This window comes from Aulonocara sp. 'chitande type north' Nkhata Bay, linkage group LG19 (genome assembly GCF_057382095.1).
Source record: "Aulonocara sp. 'chitande type north' Nkhata Bay isolate Kocher_YH1m ecotype deep benthic linkage group LG19, A_spYH_male_GT1.1, whole genome shotgun sequence".
NCBI classification, from domain to species: Eukaryota; Metazoa; Chordata; class Actinopteri; order Cichliformes; family Cichlidae; genus Aulonocara; species Aulonocara sp. 'chitande type north' Nkhata Bay.
Genome location: NC_141362.1, coordinates 3,490,001 through 3,511,528, shown reverse-complemented (window position 1 = coordinate 3,511,528; position 21,528 = coordinate 3,490,001). Strand labels below are relative to the sequence as shown.

Genomic DNA, 21,528 nt, shown 5'->3' with positions numbered 1-21,528 from the left:
CTGTCGCCAAAGTGCTGCTCATAGGGGGTCATATGATTGTTGGGTTTCCCTCTAGACATCATTGCAGGGTCTCGAGGTGTCTGTCACTGTGGTTTGGTGCTGTATTAATAAGTCGAATCGAAAATCTGCTGACGTCTTCGACCTTCGTGTCGCACAGTTATTACTGCTTTTAGGGGATGCCTTCTTTGGGGATCTGCCAGGCCCGGGAGCCGTCGCCAGTCCCCTTCGAGGCCTTCCCTAAACCGCAGCTTAATTCATGTCCAAGCATTCACCTTTACCTACTAAAACACTGTCAAACCTAAAATGAGGACGTGGGCCCAGCTAGTGAACTACATCCCATTATACTGATGCTCAAAGTGGGTCACAAAGTGTTTCGTGAGCAGAAACAAGCTTCTGGATTTAGACTGAGGTGTGAAAGTAACTGTTTGATTTTTCATTTTTTCCTAGCAGAGCTTAGATGCGTTTTTCAGTGGTTAAAATATTGTTAATATCTCTTGTTAGAAAGATGATATGAGGCCCAGACGATGGAAAAAAGAATAAGACAGCAGCACCAAATCTGGACCCGACCCTAAGGCTAATGTTACTGTACAAAGAAGCTACTTCTGACTGATGCTGCGTGCAGTAACCCAACGTGACGCAGGACTGTACATGAGCCTTATGTTTTTCTACACTTTATCTCGTGACAAGTGAACTTGAGCTATATTACAAATGCAGAACACAGACTAACATGGTGTACCTTCACAGGTGATGCTGGCTTGGGCCAGGCCAAGCTGCAGCACTGAGTTGTTGACCATGAGAGGTTCCCTGATGATCTGGATCCCCTCGTTCCCCAACAGATTCTCACTCAAATCCAGGACCTGCAGGACCTTCAGCACTGGCTGCAACACAGGGTTCAAGACGACTTACTTAACCCACCAGTTAATCACTGTGTGTTCCTTTGTGCAAGTGAGTGTGAGAAGTTTTAATTATCATTGTGATTATACAGTGATTATTCTTCCTTTTCAAAATGTTTCCTCTCGTGTTAATCTTCAGAACTTCTGTTTTTACTCTCCAGAGCCACATTAGCATTGAAGGTTGATTAGCTGGTGCAGCAAAGTGGGGGTGTCGAGGGCACAAGGGGCCCGTGTTGCCCAGCAGCTTGAAGAGGAACGCGCCACCCACTCCTCGGTTGCCCCCTCGCCTCACCACCCTTGTTAAACTCCTCTGGTCACTGCTCTGAAGAAAGAGGGAGCGCGGGGGTGGAAAGGAAGCTAGGAAAGCAACTGACAGACCCTGAGAGCGTCTTCCTCTATGTTAATTTGCACCGCAGTGACAACAAACACACTCGAGAGCCCCCAACACCCCACCTTTTTTTTCCTTTCCCTCACTGAGTCACGGCACACAGAGGCAGCGCCGCATCCGACGCGTGGCGAGAAGCTTCTCCGGTGAAGAGGGGAGGAGGAGAGGGAGGGAGAGCCTCCCTGAATGGATATGCACGAGGGATAATAGCAGACAATTAAAGAGGCAACTGCATGGTTGAGAGTGTGTGAGAGTCAAGCATGGTTGAAACCTGTCAAACGTAAACCACGGGAGGGTTCGAGTGAGAAGTCTGAGGGGGTGCAGGAGTGTGAAACCACCAAAAACACAGTATGCTTTCACACATGCCGTGCTGGCTTCAAACAAAAAAGCAGCAGAAACAGGCAAAGCTGGCGCTCTCGGTGACACGTCCACCTCGGAAAAGCCCTGCTTAGAGTTTCCGTCCAATTTGACGTTGAGCAGGTTTTGTCTGCCCCCGCTCTCTCAGGCCTCCAAAGGACTAAACCAGCCCGGAGGACAGAGAGAAAACGCAGATACACCAAGCAGAAAGGTTAATAACAGCTCTCTTCATCATCATATTCGACACAACCAGCTATGGCTCTAATTATCATCATTACGGCCTGCAAGGACACCTACTTATCCCTGTGACTGGCAGGCTGCATGAGCAGCCCTTCTTAGCACACATCTATTATTTAATCAAACTGTTCCTTCTTTTGGGGAAGTGTGTGTGTGCTGAGACAGAGAGAGAGGCCTTTAATTTCCAGCCTTTTGACTTTTACAATCGCCACTCACATGACAGGAGGGTACAGTTTATGCTGCCAATCACACAGAAGGAATGCATGTTATTAGGACTGTGCAACGATGCTGGGAGGTTGGACTCATCTCTCCAGGCTCATGTTCCACAACTCCACACAGAGGGAAGCACCAAGTATCAGCTGGAAATGAAGCTCGGGTCGAGTCTTTGCTGACCGCTCTCCAAGAGAACACCGTCCTGGCTCTTGGTTTAGCAGCGCTCGTCAGACAGATGCCAACAGGTTTCACTGTATTTCAGCCACATGCTAAACAAGCCTAGTGTCAGTAACATAAAAGATGTTTCCTTAAAAAGTATAACCCATAAAATGAACTCATTATTAACGCCCTCGAATCTTAACAACCACGTTGGATCGTCTAATCTCCACCACCAAAGTGATATTCTCATCTTGGAAATGTGCACAAAAGCAGGATCCAAAGAACATAAAGATGCACTGCATGACTACTAAAGCTGGCAGTGAGCGCAGGTTTGAGATCAACATTCATATTAGGCACGCTGTCAGACCTCTACTGACAGTATGACTGGTGTCGTTTTATCATCACAACTTAAAAATAAGGTAAAAACTTGATATGACAAACCTGCAGTTGCAAACCTGCATGAATGTTAACCCTCAACACCTTAACCTGATGCTGACCTGCTCTGAGTGTCAGTCGGCGGTGTGCACGTTTGTGTCGTCGCCTTTCATGGGTGCAGCCGGCTGCCTAAAAGTGAGCCATTAGTTCCATTTGTACAATTCATGGCATCGAGACAGTCAGAAGCCAGGCAGCGAGCCATGTGAGACAAGAATAAACATTTTTGCCTTCACACGTGATTGGACAGCATGTCGTGCTGGTGTCGCTGAAGCATGCTGAACTATTCAGTGTTCACAGTTACATTTTACAAGAAACACTGCAATGATGAGACGTCACATGACAAACATGGACCCGAATGATAGATGTGTAATGTAAATGTAGCTTTTCTAGATGAAATGCTGCAGACGTGTAGTATCAGTACATCATAGGTGTGTGTGCAGACGCTCAGAGGCAAGCAGCTGACATGAAACACATCACTTATGCATAGACTGTATAAGAAGATGGACACAGCATCAGGTCTAAAAAGTTAAGCCAAAGTGGAAGTGCCAGAAAGATTCTTGTTGCAAAAATAAAAGCCTATAAAAATGACTGAACTCAGCAAACATTTTCCTGATTAGTCTGAATCTCTGCTGCTAAGCCTTCTTTAATGTAGTATTTCACACATTAACTCAGGGTGTGTCGACCTAGAAGAAGCGATGACTTGTAGACATCCAGCCACACATGTAGGATTGGCCTGGGTGTGGTTTATTCACATGCTCGAACTGTTTTACACTGAGTAGTGCTTCACACTTCTGGGATTGTGTCAGGACACTGTGGTGACCCCTGTGAGTAAGTTTGCCTTCTTTCATGATATTATCCATGTTGGTGCGCCGCACAGGCGTACGCTGAGTTTGGTTCATACCTGTTTCTTCTGTTTTCACTTTGCTTCAGTGGCAGTGATGGCACATACATGTCTCCACAGCTTCAGTGGTCCTAAAACACGCTCTGAGAGTCGTGTGTTTCCTCTGCTAGCCACAGTTAGCAACCCTAATGCTAACTGTCACTAACACCGTCGTCCTTAATGTCTTTACACGGCTCAAAATGACCGGACACTGTATTAATTCAACCCTTTGGCTGACTCTTCACATTATTGGATTTTGTTCCACATAAAGAACCAACACTTTGTTCCTCACCAGAGTTTTAGCCAGATGCTCCATGCCTTTTACAGTAATCTGGTTATTCCTCAGCAGTAAGACCTTGAGACCTCCTTTCTGCCGTCTCAGACCGTCACACAGCTCCTCCAAACCTCGGAAAACAAACAGTAAAATATGTTTATTAGCAGATGGCACAGACAAACTTTCATTGTTGTCTGTGCTGGAGTTAAATGGCACTTCCAGATGTATGGTGGGAGTGTTGGTTGTAGTGACTCTGATGTAAGTTGCTATGTGCCTTACACATCCGCATGTCTGTATTAGTGAAATAATAATAGTTGGTCTGTGCATGTTTGCACACTTCATCTCCCTGTAATGTATGAGCAGTAAGGGTTCAGCCATGGACTTATCCTTGTTTGTCTTCACCTGTTTTATGACTGTATAACTCAGGGCCCATCTCACCACACATCTACATAGTAGACTGTGAACCATGTAGTTCTAGGATTTATGTATGAACATTTACCAGCATCTGCTACAGCATTGTTGCTGAGCTCCAGTGTCTGCAGAGTATTGTTGAACCGTAGTAGGTCTCTCAGATGAAGGGCATCCTGGTAGCTGTTCAACAGGTTATTAGCAAGGTGTAGCTCTCGCAGCGCCTGGTTTGTCTTCAGTGCACCAACTGGAATGGACAAGTTATGATAGGACAACTAAGCTGGCAAATGCAAAGCTTTACATCATGGCTTTACATTACTTCAGTTATTCTTGCAGGTTAATACGCTGAACTCTAAGTCCTCAGCGATTACCGTAACCTTGAGCCTATGCTACACAGCAGCATCCTCTCTCTCTCTCTGTCTCTCGCTATCTATCTATCTATATATACATATATATATATCTATATATATGTATATATAGATATATATCTTTTATTTACCATCACAGTGGCAGATATCCAAGAAAGGGTCTCCAGAATGAAGAGTTGGACAGCACCAGGGCCCGACATGGTTCACGCCTACTGGCTAAAGAAGCTGACTGCACTCCACGAGCGTCTGGCAGCACAAATGAACCAGCTGCTAGTTGACGAGAGACACCCGGAATGGCTAACCGAAGGTCGGACGGTCCTGATCCCCAAGGACCCCAAGAAGGGACCGGTCCCCTCCAACTACCGACCAATAACCTGCCTCAGTACTACATGGAAGCTCCTGTCAGGCATCATATCGGCTAAGATGAACAGGCACATGGGTCAATACATGAGCGGGACACAGAAAGGAATTGGCAAGAATACCAGAGGCGCAAAACACCAGCTACTGGTAGACAGAACAATCAGCCGAGACTGCAAGACCAGACTGACCAACCTGTGCACTGCCTGGATTGATTACAAGAAGGCCTATGACTCAATGCCCCACAGCTGGATACTGGAATGCCTAGAATTGTACAAGATCAATGGGACCCTAAGAGCCTTCATCAGGAACTCAATGGGGATGTGGCGTACAACACTAGAGGCCAACTCCAAGCCCATAGCACAAGTCACCATCAGGTGCGGGATCTACCAAGGAGATGCTCTGTCCCCACTGCTGTTCTGCATAGGCCTGAACCCCCTCAGTGAGATCGTTAACAAGACTGGCTACGGATACCGACTACGGAACGGAGCAGTTGTCAGCCACCTCCTGTACATGGATGACATCAAGCTGTATGCCAAGAATGAACAAGACATTGATTCACTGATCCACACTACCAGGCTATACAGCAATGACATTGGAATGTCGTTCGGACTGGAGAAGTGTAGTCGGATGGTAACAAAGAGAGGGAAGGTAGTCAGAACTGAGGGGATTGAACTACCAGAAGGCAACATTGCAGACATAGAGGACAGTTACAAGTAATTGGGGATCCCGCAGGCAAATGGGAACCATGAAGAGGCCGCTAGAAAAGCTGCAACCACCAAGTACCTGCAGAGGGTCAGGCAAGTCCTGAGGAGTCAGCTGAATGGTAAGAACAAGATCCGGGCCATCAACACGTACGCCCTGCCCGTGATCAGGTACCCTGCTGGGGTAATAGGCTGGCCAAAGGAGGAGATAGAAGCCACTGACATAAAGACAAGAAAGCTCCTTACCATGCATGGAGGGTTTCACCCCAAGTCCAGCACCCTGAGGCTGTACGCTAAGCGGAAGGAAGGGGGCCGGGGACTGGTGAGTGTCAGCACCACAGTCCAGGATGAGACAACGAACATCCAAGAATACATTGGGAAGATGGCCCCAACTGACCGAGTGCTCAGTGAATACCTCAGGCAGCAGAAACCCAAGAAAGAGGAGGGAGACGAGGAACCATCATGGAAGGACAGGCCCCTGCACGGTATGTACCACCGGCAGATAGAGGAGGTGGCTGATATCCAGAAATCCTACCAGTGGCTGGACAAAGCTGGACTGAAAGACAGCACAGAGGCACTAATCATGGCAGCACAAGAACAAGCTCTGAGCACAAGATCCATAGAGGCTGGGGTCTATCACACCAGGCAAGACCCCAGGTGCAGGCTGTGTAAAGATGCCCCAGAGACAATCCAGCACATAACAGCAGGGTGCAAGATGCTAGCAGGCAAGGCATACATGGAACGCCATAACCAAGTGGCCGGCATAGTGTACAGGAACATCTGTGCCGAGTATAACCTGGAAGTCCCGAGGTCAAAATGGGAGATGCCCCCAAGGGTGGTGGAGAATGACCGAGCTAAGATCCTGTGGGACTTCCAGATACAGACGGACAAAATGGTGGTGGCTAACCAACCGGACATAGTGGTGGTAGACAAACAGAAGAAGATGGCCGTAGTGATCGATGTAGCGGTTCCGAATGACAGCAATATCAGGAAGAAGGAACACGAGAAGCTGGAGAAATACCAAGGGCTCAGAGAAGAGCTCGAGAGGATGTGGAGGGTGAAGGTAACGGTGGTCCCCGTGGTAATCGGAGCACTAGGTGCGGTGACTCCCAAGCTAGGCGAGTGGCTCCAGCAGATCCCGGGAACAACATCGGAGATCTCTGTCCAGAAGAGCGCAGTCCTGGGAACAGCTAAGATACTGCGCAGGACCCTCAAGCTCCCAGGCCTCTGGTAGAGGACCCGAGCTTGAAGGATAAACCGCCCGCAGGGGCGTGCTGGGTGTTTATTTATTTTTTTTAAATTGTTTTGTCTGGGTAATCAGCAGATTATCAGACAAACATCAATTGATTTGATATTTTCCAAAAATACAACCTTTTTCTTCGGGGCTAGGGTTGGAACTCACAATGACAGACTTCAGAATTACAATACTTTAATAATCCCTGAAGAAACTATGTGAGTGTAAAAAAGATGTTAATGACACGTTTGTGCACTGTTTACTGATGTGAAGGGAAGATCATGTCCTTGTTAGCAGAGCTATCCATCCTCCCAGTTTGCCGGTTCGAGCCCCGGCTTGGACAGTCTCGGTCGTTGTGTCCTTGGGCGAGACACTTCCCCCGTTGCCTACTGGTGGTGGTCAGAGGGCCCGGTGGCGCCAGTGTCCGGCAGCCTCGCCTCTGTCAGTGCGCCCCAGGGTGGCTGTGGCTACAATGTAGCTGCCATCACCAGTGTGTGAATGTGTGTGTGAATGGGTGGATGACTGGTTGTGTAAAGTGCTATATAAATACAGGCCATTTACCATTTACTCCATTGGTGAGGGTGGAATCTAAAACTAGTGCTGGCGGATCGATCCAAATATCGATTTTATTGATACCAAGTCAGCATCGGTATCAGATCGATACTAGCCTGGTCGATTCTTTACTTTCAGTTCTGCTCTTGTTTGCTGTGCTGTGCTTCAGCAAAGACCAACAGCCAGGTCGCCGGACTCGCCGCTCCTGTGTCAGCGCAGGCACACTTTGCTCCTCCCCCCTCTTGTGTTTAGATGCTGCGCCGTCACGTGACTTAGACGCTTTGGGGGTTGTTTACTTATATTTATATTTTCACCAGTTGTTGTGTTTGTTGTTGAGGATTTTAATTGTAATTTTAGTGTTATAGTTTCTCAACAGTACTTGTTTGTTTTCATTTGTTTCCTGGTTTGCGGCACTTTTTATTTAACATGTTTCTAAAAAAAATGATAATAAAACATTTTCTATTTAATTATAAACTTTGTGCTAATTATGTCCTGCGTTTTAACTATTTAAATTAATTTAATTAATTGAGATTTAGCAATTCAATGAGCATCCACCTTATTTATTGAAAAGTATCGGTATCGATTTCAGTATCGGCGATCTGGCCCGTGTTTACTTGGTATCGGATCGATACCGAAATATGCAGTATCGCACACAGCTATCGAAAGCTCCTGCTTCTTGCTCACGGTGGGAGGTGTTCTGGATCATGGCCCAAATACATCTCAAATCTAGGAAATCTGAGCCCTAACCAAATGAAGCTAATGTTATGAACTTTGTGCCACTGTACTAGTCTGTCCTGTGAGTGCCAACACAGGCCAGCTGGGTAGGACTGACTGAACATGAAAACAGGAGCACAGCACAAAGTGTAATTACTGAAAATCTCTTTCAGTAATTATACCAAAGAAGTGTTTCTCCTTGAAGCCATTGTTAACAGCAGAGTATTCAGCACAGGAGACCTAACAAAGCACCAGCGAAGCTCCGCGACCCTCTGCTCCAAATATCACTGTGCACACCATCGTTACTAGTCTTTTCACTTCTTTATCGCAGCTGAGACGCTGTTTTTGTAGACATATTCTGTATTTATGTGTGCGCTGTGGGCGTTCCCTGTGTATTTGTGTCATGTGTACTGTACATGTGTCTGTGTTGTCTAGGTCCTCGCTGCCCTTCCATCCAGATCGATGCTGCAGATTTGATCAAGCCTGTTGGGCTGCATGTGGAATGCCAACATTGTCATCAGGCACAGTAGGAACCAAATGGTGGTATCAGTGGGATTGATCCGGTCGACTCCACTGCTAGCACCCAATCCCGCAATCACAAGCCCCTCGAATCGAAGGCAATGATCCTCAGCTGGGACCCCCTGCTGGGAGGGAAGGAGGAGGAGGGCGCCAGTGGGCCTCGGTAATAGCAGAGGCAGGAGTGGGGTGAGGATGAGCATGGGAGGAGCAGAATCTTTAGCAGCCTGAAAATATCAAAGAAATCCAGGAAGGAGCTGCAAATGTTGGAGGAACAAGTTGGGAGTGGGCGGCACACTGTGTCCATTTGGGTCTTTGCCTGCTCCCAGCTGAGAGGAGATCAGATGCTGTCTTTGATATTTGTGTCCCAGTCGGACACAGAGACGGATTTATTATTACACCAGTTCATGTACCAGGATTCAAAGAACCACATCGTCCTGTGATTGTTGTGGGATTATAATTAAAGCGGCTTTAAAGCAAGAAAATTAGTTTTCCATAGAGCACTTTGGGCGCTGCGATAAATTTACTGCTACATCACTGTCTGGTTTGCCTCCTTAAGGCTATTAATAACTACTCACGTTGCACTTATTATTTAATCAACTCTTCCTTTCTTTGTAACACTGTGTGTGTGTGTGTGTGTGTGTGTGTGTGTGTGTGTGTGTGTGTGTGTGTGTGTGTGTGTGAGAGAGATGCTATATATCTGTCCATCTGTGTACCCACCCTGGGTGTTCTGTTAGCCTTTTGTGTATTTCTGTGCTATATACTCACCCAGTGATTGTGTGTTTGTAGGTGTGTGTGTGTGTGTCTGTGCACAGGTCACGAACATAAAGTCCTGCAACCTTCCTAGTCACCATCCTAAAGCCTCTCCTTTCCTTGTCCTTCCACAGTGTTGAGAGGTCACAAAATCAGTGAATGTCAGATAGATGTACTGAAGTTTGAATCATTTGTGGGTCTTCGTATGCTGTAAACATGTATAGCTGTGTGTGCACATCCCATTACGTCCTAATATGTATCTAACAATACACGACTACAAACTGTGTGTGTGTGTGTGTGTGTGTGTGTGCACGAGTGTGTGTTCTGTGGCCAGCAGGACCAGATTTTGACCTGTGACCCTCCCTGCAGGTCTGGACCTGGATTAAAGGCCTAATCTCTTACCTGTCACTTTACACACCACTGCACATGTCTATAAAGGCTCTGGCAGCCAGGACACAAACCCCCACGCATGCATGCACACATATAAACGTGCACAAAAACCCACATTTTTAAATCCATGCACACACAAATGCTATATACACAGACACTATTTCAAAAGTACATTTTTAAAAATCGCTGCAAAAAAACAGCCTGCGAGTGCAGGGCGATGCACACGGACACGTCTTACCCAGTGTGTACAGCGGCATCCCGCTGAGCTGAACATGCTGAAGGTGCAGCACTGTGAGCCGGCTGCTCCGTAGCGCTTTAGACAGAGCCTGGACAGGATAGTCGACCAAGGCCACATTGCAGACATCCAGTCTGTAGAGACACACACTCTGAAACACACACACAGTGCAGACAGAGTGAATACAGACAACTGCAGAAAAAAGACTCGTCAGAATGTCTGATCTGACCAAGAGTAGAAAAGAAGAGAAGGGGAGGATGAATATTGAAAGAAAGAGCTTCACCAGCGGCTGTCAAACACTCAGACCTGTGGAAAGACAAGTGGAGAAGGTGCTTCTAAGGACTCGCACTCGAACAGTGGACTGACCTGTCTGTCCTCCCTGACATCAAACACTGGGAAAAAACCCGGAGAAAGAACAACCCTGAGTGACAGGGAGGTTAGGTCCATGCTGCTGGAGGATATGGACAGCTGTTGGGGCAGATATGGGTGTCTCGGCCAAGGTTATCAAAGTAGATCTCAAAAATGAGAAAAGGTTAAATTTTCATAAGTTATTCAAAAAGCTAAACATTTTCATTACATAGAAAATGATTTTTTACTTTTTACATTTTGGTGATTATGATTTATAGTTCATGAAAATCTCAACTTATCAGGAAATTTCATTTCTAGTTTGAGTCTAGTTCAGTACACGCAACCACAATCATGGGGAAGCCTGCTGACCTGTCACTAGACGATAATTGACACCCTCTGTAAGGTAAACCACCAAAGGTCATTGCTGAAAAGGCCGGCTGCTCACTGAGTGCTGTTTGGAAAACTGCTAACGGAAAGTTGATTGGAAGGAAAACTGAACAAGCAACAATAAATGTTCATTGAAACCACTGGAGGGCTTCACAAAGAGTGGACCAAGGCTGGTCCCCACACAGACCCCGAGATGAAAGCCCTGATATTAAAACTAAAAGTGAAACTATAAATAATTATTAAGTCATAATTGTAGCAAAATGAACCAAACACTTACAACAAAGCTAATGCAGAGATATGTTAACCCTTCCACAGCATGTCTTTATCCTGTCTTCCTTCTCTCGCCCCAGCCAATCACAGCAGATGGCCCCGCCCCTCCCTGAGCCTGGTTCTGCCGGAGGCTTCTTCCTGTTAAAAGGGAGTTTTTCCTTCCCACTGTCACCAAAGTGCTTGCTCATAGGGCGTCATGTGATTGTTGGGTTTTTCTCTGTATGTGTTATTGTAGGGTCGACCTTACAATATAAATAAAACTGTGTAAATAAAACTGAATTGAACTGTTCCTTCCCGTGCTCGTCATATTTTCATTTTTTTGCCTTCATTTCATTTGAATTCTAACACTTCACAAAACCATAAATATTTATACTGTTGTGACATTTACCATAGTCAGTGAGATCCACTGTTATTGCCACAACATGTGCCACAGCTCTTACCAAGCCGTGGGTTAAAATGCAGCAGCACCAAAGAAGCTTCGACAGTCCTTTGGTCTTTACGTGGACTCAAAGTCAAATTTCTCCTTCTGTCCCTCCCTGATGATATTAATCTAACAGTCACTTAACCCTCAGAGCTAACGAGCTATGCCTGCTAATGCTAGTTGTGATAATCCAGCGTTTGTGTTGATGTTCATAGCAGAACTTCTCACCCGGTTTGCTCTGCCCTGCATCTTCAGTCCCGGTAATGTGCCACAAACTCACTTTGCAGGATGTACATTATCCCTGGGAGATAGCCTACATGAAAAGATTGCTATTCCACTGCGTCAGCCAACCTGCTTTATCAAATGAGCGAGGGCCCTCCAACTCGATGTTCCCATACTGCTGTTGTCAGAAATGTCAAGATGTGTTGTAGATTCATAGTACAAAATCATATCCAACAAGGACGATGCTCCCTGGAATAGAAAAAAAAAGCAGAGGGAAAAAAATAAAGAAAGCAAGGCCCCAAATTTGACAGGAATGTTATGAAGTTTCTTTGGAAGGAAAAAAATAGCCTCTAATCTGATACAAGGGAAGGCCTGAATATGAAACTGTATTGCAACTGGAAGATGAAGATGAGCAAAATAAGTTTTGCTCATAAAACTCACATTTTCTTCCAGTTGGGCTGCCTGCAGATTGATGAAATCAAAGTGCAGCGATTTCAGGACGACTTCCAGAGCTTCACAGGAGCGGTGGTCTAATCGCTCACCTTGATGGAGGCAAGCAATCAAAGGGAAGATAATTGGGAGGCTGTTTGCTAACAGGCAAAATTGCACTACTCTAAATGTGCTTTATCCTTTTTTTCTGAAATGAACATTTCAGCAAAAATCACGACAAAACAACTTCCCTTATAAGCAAAGTTTATCTGTGTGTGTGTTTTCTTTTAATAAAGTTCTGAGAGTTAATCAGAAACACAGAAAGAGAAATAATGACAGCTCCAGTTTTTCATGATTGGACTTCCAAGATGTGAATGTTGGAGGGTCCATTGATTACTGTCTGCCTGCAAACCATCGTAATCAATAACACAGCACCTCAACTTCTGAAGCTGCTAAATGTAGTCTGATTACTTTACCTGCACACTGAATGTGAAATAACAGTTTAATGGTATATAATAGCAATATACATATAACAATGTCTAAACTGGCAACTTATCCTCTGTGCCAGAACCCAGTGGTGAATTACAACTAATACATTTAATTATGTTTTTATAATTTACTTGAGGAAGTCACGTTGATGCCACTTTATACTCATAACATCACACAGAGAAGTATGTTTTGTTCAAACGTCAATCATACTGACATATCGTAATAATGACATTCAAATTATTCCTATTTTGTTCATATACCACAACTACAAACCAGTAGTCATCTCCAGAAGCTTCGTGTAATAGAAACCACGACAATCAAATGATACCATAAAACTGGTGCAACATAATCAAATCAAATCAAATCAAATCACTTTTATTGTCACATCACATGTGCAGGCACACTGGCACAGCACATGCGAGTGAAATTCTTGTGTGCGAGCTTCACAAGCAACAGAGATGTGCAAACACAACAACACAAACGAGCAAAATACAAGAATGGCCAACCTGAAACTAATAAATATATGTACAATATATAATAGTGTATGCATTTCTGGATGTGTATACTAAATATTTTCCTACGTGTGTGTGTGTGTGTGTGTGTGTGTGTGTGTGTGTGTGTGTGTGTGTGTGTATACACATTTTTACAAATTAAATAGTAAAAAAATAAAATAAAATAATAATAATAATAATAATAAAATATATAAAATATACAGAGTTGAATATGTGCAAAACAAGTGGCATTTATATACAGTGTGGAGTGCATAATGTTGAAGTTCCAGTAGTGAAGCTGAGGTGTCTATGACGTGTTCAGCAGTCTGATGGCCTGATGGAAAAAGCTGTCTCTCAGTCTGCTGGTACGGGACCGGATGCTGCAGAACCTCCTTCCTGATGGAAGTAGTCTGAACAGTTTATGGCTGGGGTGACTGGAGTCCTTGATGATCCTCCCCGCTTTCCTCAGGCACCGCTTCCTGTAGATGTCTTGGAGGGAGGGAAGCTCACCTCCAATTATCCGTTCAGAGCACCGCACTACTCGCTGGAGAGCATAAAAACTGCCCAATGTGTAACAGACTCAGTGATGGGCACACCTCTGCAGGAAATGGTGCTATAAACATGCAACAGCAGAATGTGGTTTGTTTTGTGTAAATTAAATCCAAATTCACATTTTAGCTGCAGTGTTAATATGTAGTTGTTATTCATTGCTCCTGTCCGTGTAAAACTTCAGAACTCATTTATTTTATTTTGGTAAAATACTCAACATGACTTAATTAATACCATGTTCCATCTGTCGTGTTTTGTTTGTGGGCAGAGGAGATGCAATACAAAACATGTTTAATGCTATTTTAAAATGCTGAGGCATGTAAAACGACTGATAAAACTGATCAAATGCTACTATTCCAGTTAGAGAGGTTATACGCAACACATGTTAGAACCAAGGTGAGTAGGCACACGAGTCAGTACATGAGCACAGCTCATAAACGGTACTGGAGATAACACCAGAGAGCCAAAACACCAGTAACTGGTTGATACAGCTGCACACGAGACGGTAACACTAGGGACAGCAACTGGACAGCCTACGAGTCAGTTTCCTGCACGCTGATCATGTTCACCAGGAACCCAAAGGGAACGTAGAAGAAAACACTGCAGGCCAACTCCCAAAGTTACCATCAGGTGTTCTTCACAGGCCTCAACCTCTTAATCCAGCTTATCATTAGGAGCAGATACAGGACAGATTCCACAGTGGAGCGAACGCAAGCCACCTCCTGTGCATGCATAAAGCTGCATGCATGACACTGACTCACTAATCTACCTCACTCAGATCTACAGAGAAGAGTGGATGTGAAGTCAAATGGTTACAAAGGTGATGCAGAGACATGGAGCTGCAACGAGGCATAATAATAGATTTATAAAACAACTACATGGACAAAAGGTCAGCAGGACTTTAATAGAAGGCAGCCACAGCCAAAAACCTGCAGAAGGTAAGCAGGACTAATGAGCTGGTCTTAGTGGCTAGAAAAGGCCTAGTTGCAGACTATGCAAAGGTGCCTGGAGACTATCCAACACATAGTAGAAGGTTTAAGTTGGGACTGCGTACACTGAGAGGTACAACCATGTGGTAGGGATAGTGTACAGGAAAATCTGTGCATGGCATGGACTACAAGTCCCCAAGTCCCGATGGGAGACACCAAACTTCTTCATATATTTTTTATTGGAACCTTTGAGGAACCAAAGAAATATAAAAAACCGTGTAAAGTTAAAAAGTGGGGACATGAGTCAGAAAGTGTCTAGTACAGTTAGAGCTTGGTATAAGAATGAACCCACCTTGTACCAGTATAAGCTCATGCTGCTGGTGTAATGCTATGGGGGATATTTTCTTGGCACATTCTTGGACCCCTGGTACTTCAGCTGAAACATTGCTGAAACATTGCTTATAATCACAGCCTTACTGAGTTTGCTGCTGACATGTCAATATGGACAACATATTATTGTTTACGTTACGTGAATTTCTACAATGGCGGATAAAATACTGTTGCTGTTGATCTGACCATCTGCAGTTTCTACATAGACACACACAGAAGCTGTGTCCCAAAGCGTCGGCTGCATCCTCCCAGGGTGCATCTGTAGACCGATTACGTCACAGCAACGCGATGAAGGCTGTCCCAATTCGTAGACTCCTCCGAATCTGGCGAACAAACGCGTCCTCCTTTTCACCAGATTTGGAGGATGGAGGTCCTTCGTGTCCCACCATTTCCCAGAATTCATAGCGCGGCTCAGCCCATTCCAGTTTCCAACAATGGCGGCAGCTACTAAGTTTTAATATTATTCTTATTCCTCTTTCTGGGTCACAAAATAAAGTTTTAACATATTTCCAGGCGAGAATGTAGCTGTAAACCTCAAATATCTGCTCGGTTTATCAAGATATCGCATATTTGCAAAAGCGCTCCGACGTTTTCGGAGACGTCTGTCCACCCGCTCGTCCACCCGGGTCAATAACAGCGGACTCCCGGCTTCATTGTCTTCAAACCCCCTGCGCTCTTTCACTACTCGGGTTAAACATGATATATAAGTCACTCTGATAACTTTTATTATTGTTACTGTTGGGCTTTTTTCAGTGTTTTATTTGTTCCTGAGTAAATCGGTTTGGCTGAGATTAAAGTTATTAGATTAGATTAGATAAAACTTTATTAATCCTCCGGGGTTTTCACACAGCTGAATAAACGTCAAACAGAAAAGTGTGAGACGGTCGAGAGTTTACTCCACTGTCCTGTAATATTTTAGTTAGCAAGGAGCAGACGGCCGAGTTTGTTAAACTCCACCGAGACAGCGGTGACGCAGATCTGAAGGCAAGACCGTCCCATTTCACAGCCTCGCACTTCTCGTCTTCTCGGTCTTCGGAGGACCCGGCCCACGTAGACCACGAAGGCCGGGTCCTCTGAAGGATGCAGCCGACGTTTTGGGACACAGCTAGTTACTGCGATAGATGACATCAGCTAAGTAGCCAACTATCACAGATGTTTTAAGGCTGTCAAAGCCCTCACTACACACTTTATAGAGTTCTCTCACACAGGCATGAACATTTTCACTTTTCTCTCGTTTAAACTCTCAAAGTTCAAACTTTCGTAGAAAAATAAGTCCACTGTTACAGAATGAAACCAAAGGCAGGTGACAACGTTTCGTCGACATTGTTGAGTTTGTTGGGGAGAAACTTACAAACACACAGTGCAGCACTTCAGAGTCACACTGCTAGGATCGAAGATTAGTTTAAATTTGACAAGCTGAACGCACTCTGCACTGTACAGGAGACACGGCTTGACAATGATCTACAGCCAATCAGGACGCAGAACACAATGCGCAGTAAAAACCACGTTATAGCGAGGGACCGCTGTACACGTGGCTGGGATTTTAGTTTTAAATGAAAACATAACATCTCTGCTTTGCATTCATAGCCTAAGCATGTGTGATTTAGCTGATCTCAGGTCAGTCATTAATTCCACTTACAATATCAATGAATTAATACAGATACCATATTTTACACTGAAATATGAAATATGAGGGTTCGCATTTAGAAAAGTGCTTTTCTGATTTTTGTCACTAATCCCTGTTTCTTAGTGTTTGTTGGGATTATCGAGGCCCAAATTCAATACAGTTCAAGAAAGCAGGCAAATACAGAGGACAGCTCACTAAGAACACGTCTCCATCAGTTCAAACCTGATGAACTGCTCCACTGTTACTGTGTCGCTGCAGGTTTCAGCACGGTGTCATGTGTAACTGCAGCACGTGTTGTCAAATTAATAAAGGTATTTTCTTACTTTTCAGAGCGTTGAGCTCTTTAGGCCATTGTAGGGTTTGATGTTACCACTTTGCAATCTGATTACTGTAGGAAGTCACTCCAGCCTGCTCAGAAGTCACACTCCACATTAAGCTGTGACTGATCAGGCAAATTCATGTGACTTTTAAGACTCTTAGTCTCTCCCCCTTTGCTCTATCTCCTGGGTTCATTCTTATCTCCCTGGCCAAGAAGGGGAAACGATAATTACTATCATAATTATTTCTAAAATGATTTTTCCCCTCTGTTTTAACAATAATCACCTAACTGAGCGATGGCAGAGGGCGTGTGGGGTTGAAGGGAGAGCCATCTGAAATCCCATTTTTTCTAATCCGCCCTGCGTCGGAAAGATAATAAGGCAGCAGCACCCGCAGTCAGATGTCATCAGTGCGTGACGACAGTGACGCCCATCATGGCATCACGCACAAGTTTACACTGCTGCTGTATGCAGATGTGGCTCCCGCTCTCCATATTAGCACGTTTAAAGACCTCTAACAGGAGAAGAGCGTCCAGCTTGGATTTAAAACTTCAGCCAGTTATATGCAGTCAAATCACCGGCCGACAGACTGAGGGGAGACTGGATTAGTTTCATTCAGAGCTAAACTGTACTTTAATCAGCAGGACTAGATTGTGTTTAAATTCAGTTGATGATAACGATTTGATATTTGTGTCAGGTTAAGTCAAGCTTAGCCTCTCCACCAGGAAACAGACAACCCAGCCACGGTTAGGGTTTGGTCAACATCCATTTATGTCATCCTTGTCTGTTTGTTCCCACAGTGTCAGCATATAAACTGCACTGCAAAGCGGTTTGGGTTCAAGGCTAAGATGTGAACCAGGATTTACGTCTGTTATTATAAATCAAATGCTATATTAAGCATTATTTCAGGATAACAGCATTAAGATCACGACCAGGGTTTGGAGGACTGTCAGCTCTACCTTGGTGCTACAAGCAAAGCTTGGAGACCAGATCAGGTGAACATTTTAACCAGCGCACCAGGATTTAGGCTCAGTTGCATTTTGTCGCTGTGCTGAAAAGTATTTGAGAAACAGGAAGCTGCTGTCTTTAACATGCACTCTCTGTATGTTGGCCATCATTTGGAGCAGTCTGAATCACAGGCTGATACTGGCTCTTTGGTATCTGTGTGTCTCTGCATTTCTGATGGAAAGGTAAAAAGTGAAGAAGAGAGGAGAGAAACATGCTTCAACCTGCAGAGTGCTCTGCAGCTCGCCTGTTAGCGTCACGTGTGTGGGAAGATCAGAAATATAGAAACCAGCCAATCGGAGCTAAGTCGCACAGCATGTAAATAACTGCACATATCAGACCTTAGGCTAACCTGTTTATAGTTTGTGTGTCTGGAAAAACTGTTGGCTGGTTTCTAGCTAACAGATTTGGTGTACACAGGACCAGATGTGTGACTAACCATAGTGCTTCTAACATGGGCAAACCACCCTAACCCTACCCCTGACCCTAAACATGCACACCAGCGGGCTCTGAGTTACACATCAGCTCTGTTTAGTGTTTCAATCTGATGTTGGTTTGAAAACCATATAAAACTAATCTCAGCTTCTGGTAAACTGGATTGTTTGGTCAGCAGATTGCAGAAATGCATTTGTGTGTGTAAACATTACAAAATGACTGGGTGCAGCATGCAGTCACAGTCATGCTTAATAATGACAGAGTGAGGGCTCATCTTACCTTTGAGATCCAGACACTCCAAGCTGCCACCTACATGCACGCCCTGCTGACAGACACAGAGGAAGAAGCTGGAGACGTGACAAAGAATGCGCGCACGCACGCACACACACACACACACACACACACACACACACACACACACACACACACCCTCCACCCTCCCCGGCCTTTTTCCGTACGGCCTCGCCATCCACGCCACGCTATGCTGGCGTGATCGGGGAGCTTATTGGATGCCACAGTATGAATTATGAATTTCACACAGTTTACCGCCACCGTTGATGGTGACACAGCGTCCTAATTAACCAGTGTATAATAATTAGAAACAGCTGGTCATCAGTTGATGTGTTCATTTTCAGAGCCAGTGTTCCACATACATCTAATTTGACTGCATCAATCACTGGAGGTGGCAGATTTGTGCAGCGAGTGGAAAACACACTTTTTTATTTTTGCCCTGACAAGCAAAACAAGGAACAGGAACAGCGACTGTGGATTGATGAACATCGCTTACAGGAGGTCGTTCAGGGTAATGTGTACCTCAGGTCTCTGTTGTTTCAAAGACCAGAGATGGTTTGTATCAGTCACGTGTCGGTCTGATTGTTTCCTGGCAGATATCTCACCTTCTTTTGTTTATTTTTGCTTTAAAAATGTCTCATTTCGGCAAAATGAATATCTGCAAAAAATATTACATAGTGGAGGCTTTAATGATGGCCCCACATCCACCAGGGGGCCCCAAACGTGAGCAAATTAAAAATGTGCATCGTCTTTGGTCCCCTCAGCTCATTTGTGCTGTTAACTGGAAGGAGGCTGCACAGAGCCCAGTGTTTAGCTGATTTTCATCAACAAAAAGCAGTGCGGGGTGCCCAGTTGTGCTCAAGGCCCCGTAAAGCCTTGCCCAGCCCCTGTCACCTCTCTCTACCCACGTGTCAGTCAAAGGCTTCCTGACTAACCCCCCCTCTCTGCGTCGACTCCTCTCTGCTGGCTCGCTGAATTGCCACCTTCTTCTCTTTTCCAAGCGGCGCCTCGTTTCCTTTCTCGTTGCTAAATACGATTCATTGTTCAAAGAGACACGTGGAGCACAAAAGGACTTGGAAGGCTTTCCTCGCCTCTACTGCCGCACAGAAGAGAGCAAGGCGGGAGACAAAGGACGCCAGCCATAATGTGCTCCCGTTGAAGGAATTAGGCAGATCAATGGGACATGAACGGCGCTGTTTGTGTGTGCGAGAGGCTGGTGTGTAATTGTAGAGGTGGCTGAATTTATCCCTGGAATTATCTTAACTGAGACGCTCACACTCGAGAACAAACGCGTTTACAGACACATACATACTAATGTTACACACACATGTATGTGCTGCACGTGCTGTTCAGGTAGAAGAGCATCTTACTGAGCCAGACGTGCCTGAGTTGTAGCATCATATATATATATTAGAAACACCAAACCAACAGGATTCGTGGGCGTGTTTGACATTTTTCTCAAGCGCTTTTATCCATTTTAAGCATCTTGTTTTTTGGACAACGATTAGGGTCCTTTGATTATATTAAAAGAATAAAATGACCCCTCCCCCATCACTCACATGTTGGTTGTTTTTTTTGCTGCCTGCAGCCAACAATAAAGGTAAAAAGCATCAAGACAAAATCTGAGAAAGAAAAAACCGGCAGCTACAGAGTCCACATGCTGTGTGCTTCTTTATGCATGAGCCAAAACATCTGGATTCTTATGTATTCGTTAGTGCTGTCAAAATTATCGCGTTAATTGTTAAGATCAACGCGAAATGTTTAATGCATTAAAAAAATTTAACGCTGATTTTGTTTTTTTATTAATTTCCTGTAATCTAAGACCTTTAAATTCATGAGCACCTCTGGAGGAGGGGGCAACAGTGTGCTATGCTGGCGTTTGGCCTGACAGAAATGATTAGAAGAAGAAGAAGAAGTGACACCATGCTACTATCTAGCTAACACTAGCTAACACACGCAAGCATGGACGAGGGCGGACTTTTGGGTGGAAAGTTTCTCTTTAAGAAGTTGCCTGATGGCTTGTTGGACAAAACGAGAGTAAGATGCACAATTTGCAACGCTGAATTCAAGTACCACAGAAGCAGTTCATCACTGGCGTATCACCTGAGAGCAAAACACCCAACTGAATCCACCTCTACGGGACCTCGCCAGTCTACGCTTCAGGAGTATGGTGCTTGTGGACGAATAACAAAAAATGTGAGAGAAAAGGTAACCAATTCCTTGGTTGTTTGGATAGCTAAAAACTGCCGACCAGTTAGCATAGTAGAAGATGATGGACTGAGAGAAGTCATTCGTGCTGCATCAGGAGATGTGTGTTACAATCTGCCCTCGAGAGGAACCATTGTGTCGAGACTGCACACTTTGTATGGGGACCAGAGGGCTCAGCAGTCCAGCAAGCTTGTGCAAGTAAGGAATGTCGCTCTCACCGGAGACCACTGGACTTCGGTGAACAACGATAATTACTTAAAATATAAAGAATAAAAAAATGTAATTGGAGCCAGGCTATTAATAAAGTAATTGAGATTAATCGCAATTAATAACAGAAAATTGTGAGATTAGTTAGTTAATTTTTTTTAATCTATTGACAGCACTAGTATTCGTATGTTACTGTCTCCTATTTCCGTCTTTCACCTTAAACTTGGATGACAGGTTATAAACCTTGTTCTATAAAAACTGCAGCTACTTACAGCTGCTCCTTTTCACTGATTTGTTTGATGTTTTTGAGCTTTTTTTAAATAAAACTGTTATGTACCTTAAGTCACTTTAAATATGAGTATTTGCTATAGTCTGGACTTCAATATTCCAGACTGCAGAGCTGTTATAATAATGATATTATTCAAATATTCTTCCATGCTCTATCACAC

The 21,528-nt window shown here is 44.6% G+C and overlaps 1 protein-coding gene across 1 annotated transcript in view; it reads right to left on the bottom strand.

Moving 5' to 3' along the window:
- The window catches only part of LOC147306325 (protein phosphatase 1 regulatory subunit 37), an 87,529-nt gene that overhangs the window by 45,624 nt on the left and 20,377 nt on the right, over positions 1–21,528 (bottom strand). The window contains exons 3-9 of the mRNA XM_086273749.1: positions 18,653–18,698; positions 12,154–12,254; positions 11,842–11,961; positions 10,068–10,215; positions 4,333–4,488; positions 3,852–3,964; positions 737–878 (exon numbers count right to left, since the gene is read on the bottom strand). Of these exons, the coding sequence (XP_086129875.1) occupies positions 737–878; positions 3,852–3,964; positions 4,333–4,488; positions 10,068–10,215; positions 11,842–11,961; positions 12,154–12,254; positions 18,653–18,698 (826 nt within the window). The remainder of the gene's footprint in view (positions 1–736; positions 879–3,851; positions 3,965–4,332; positions 4,489–10,067; positions 10,216–11,841; positions 11,962–12,153; positions 12,255–18,652; positions 18,699–21,528) is intronic.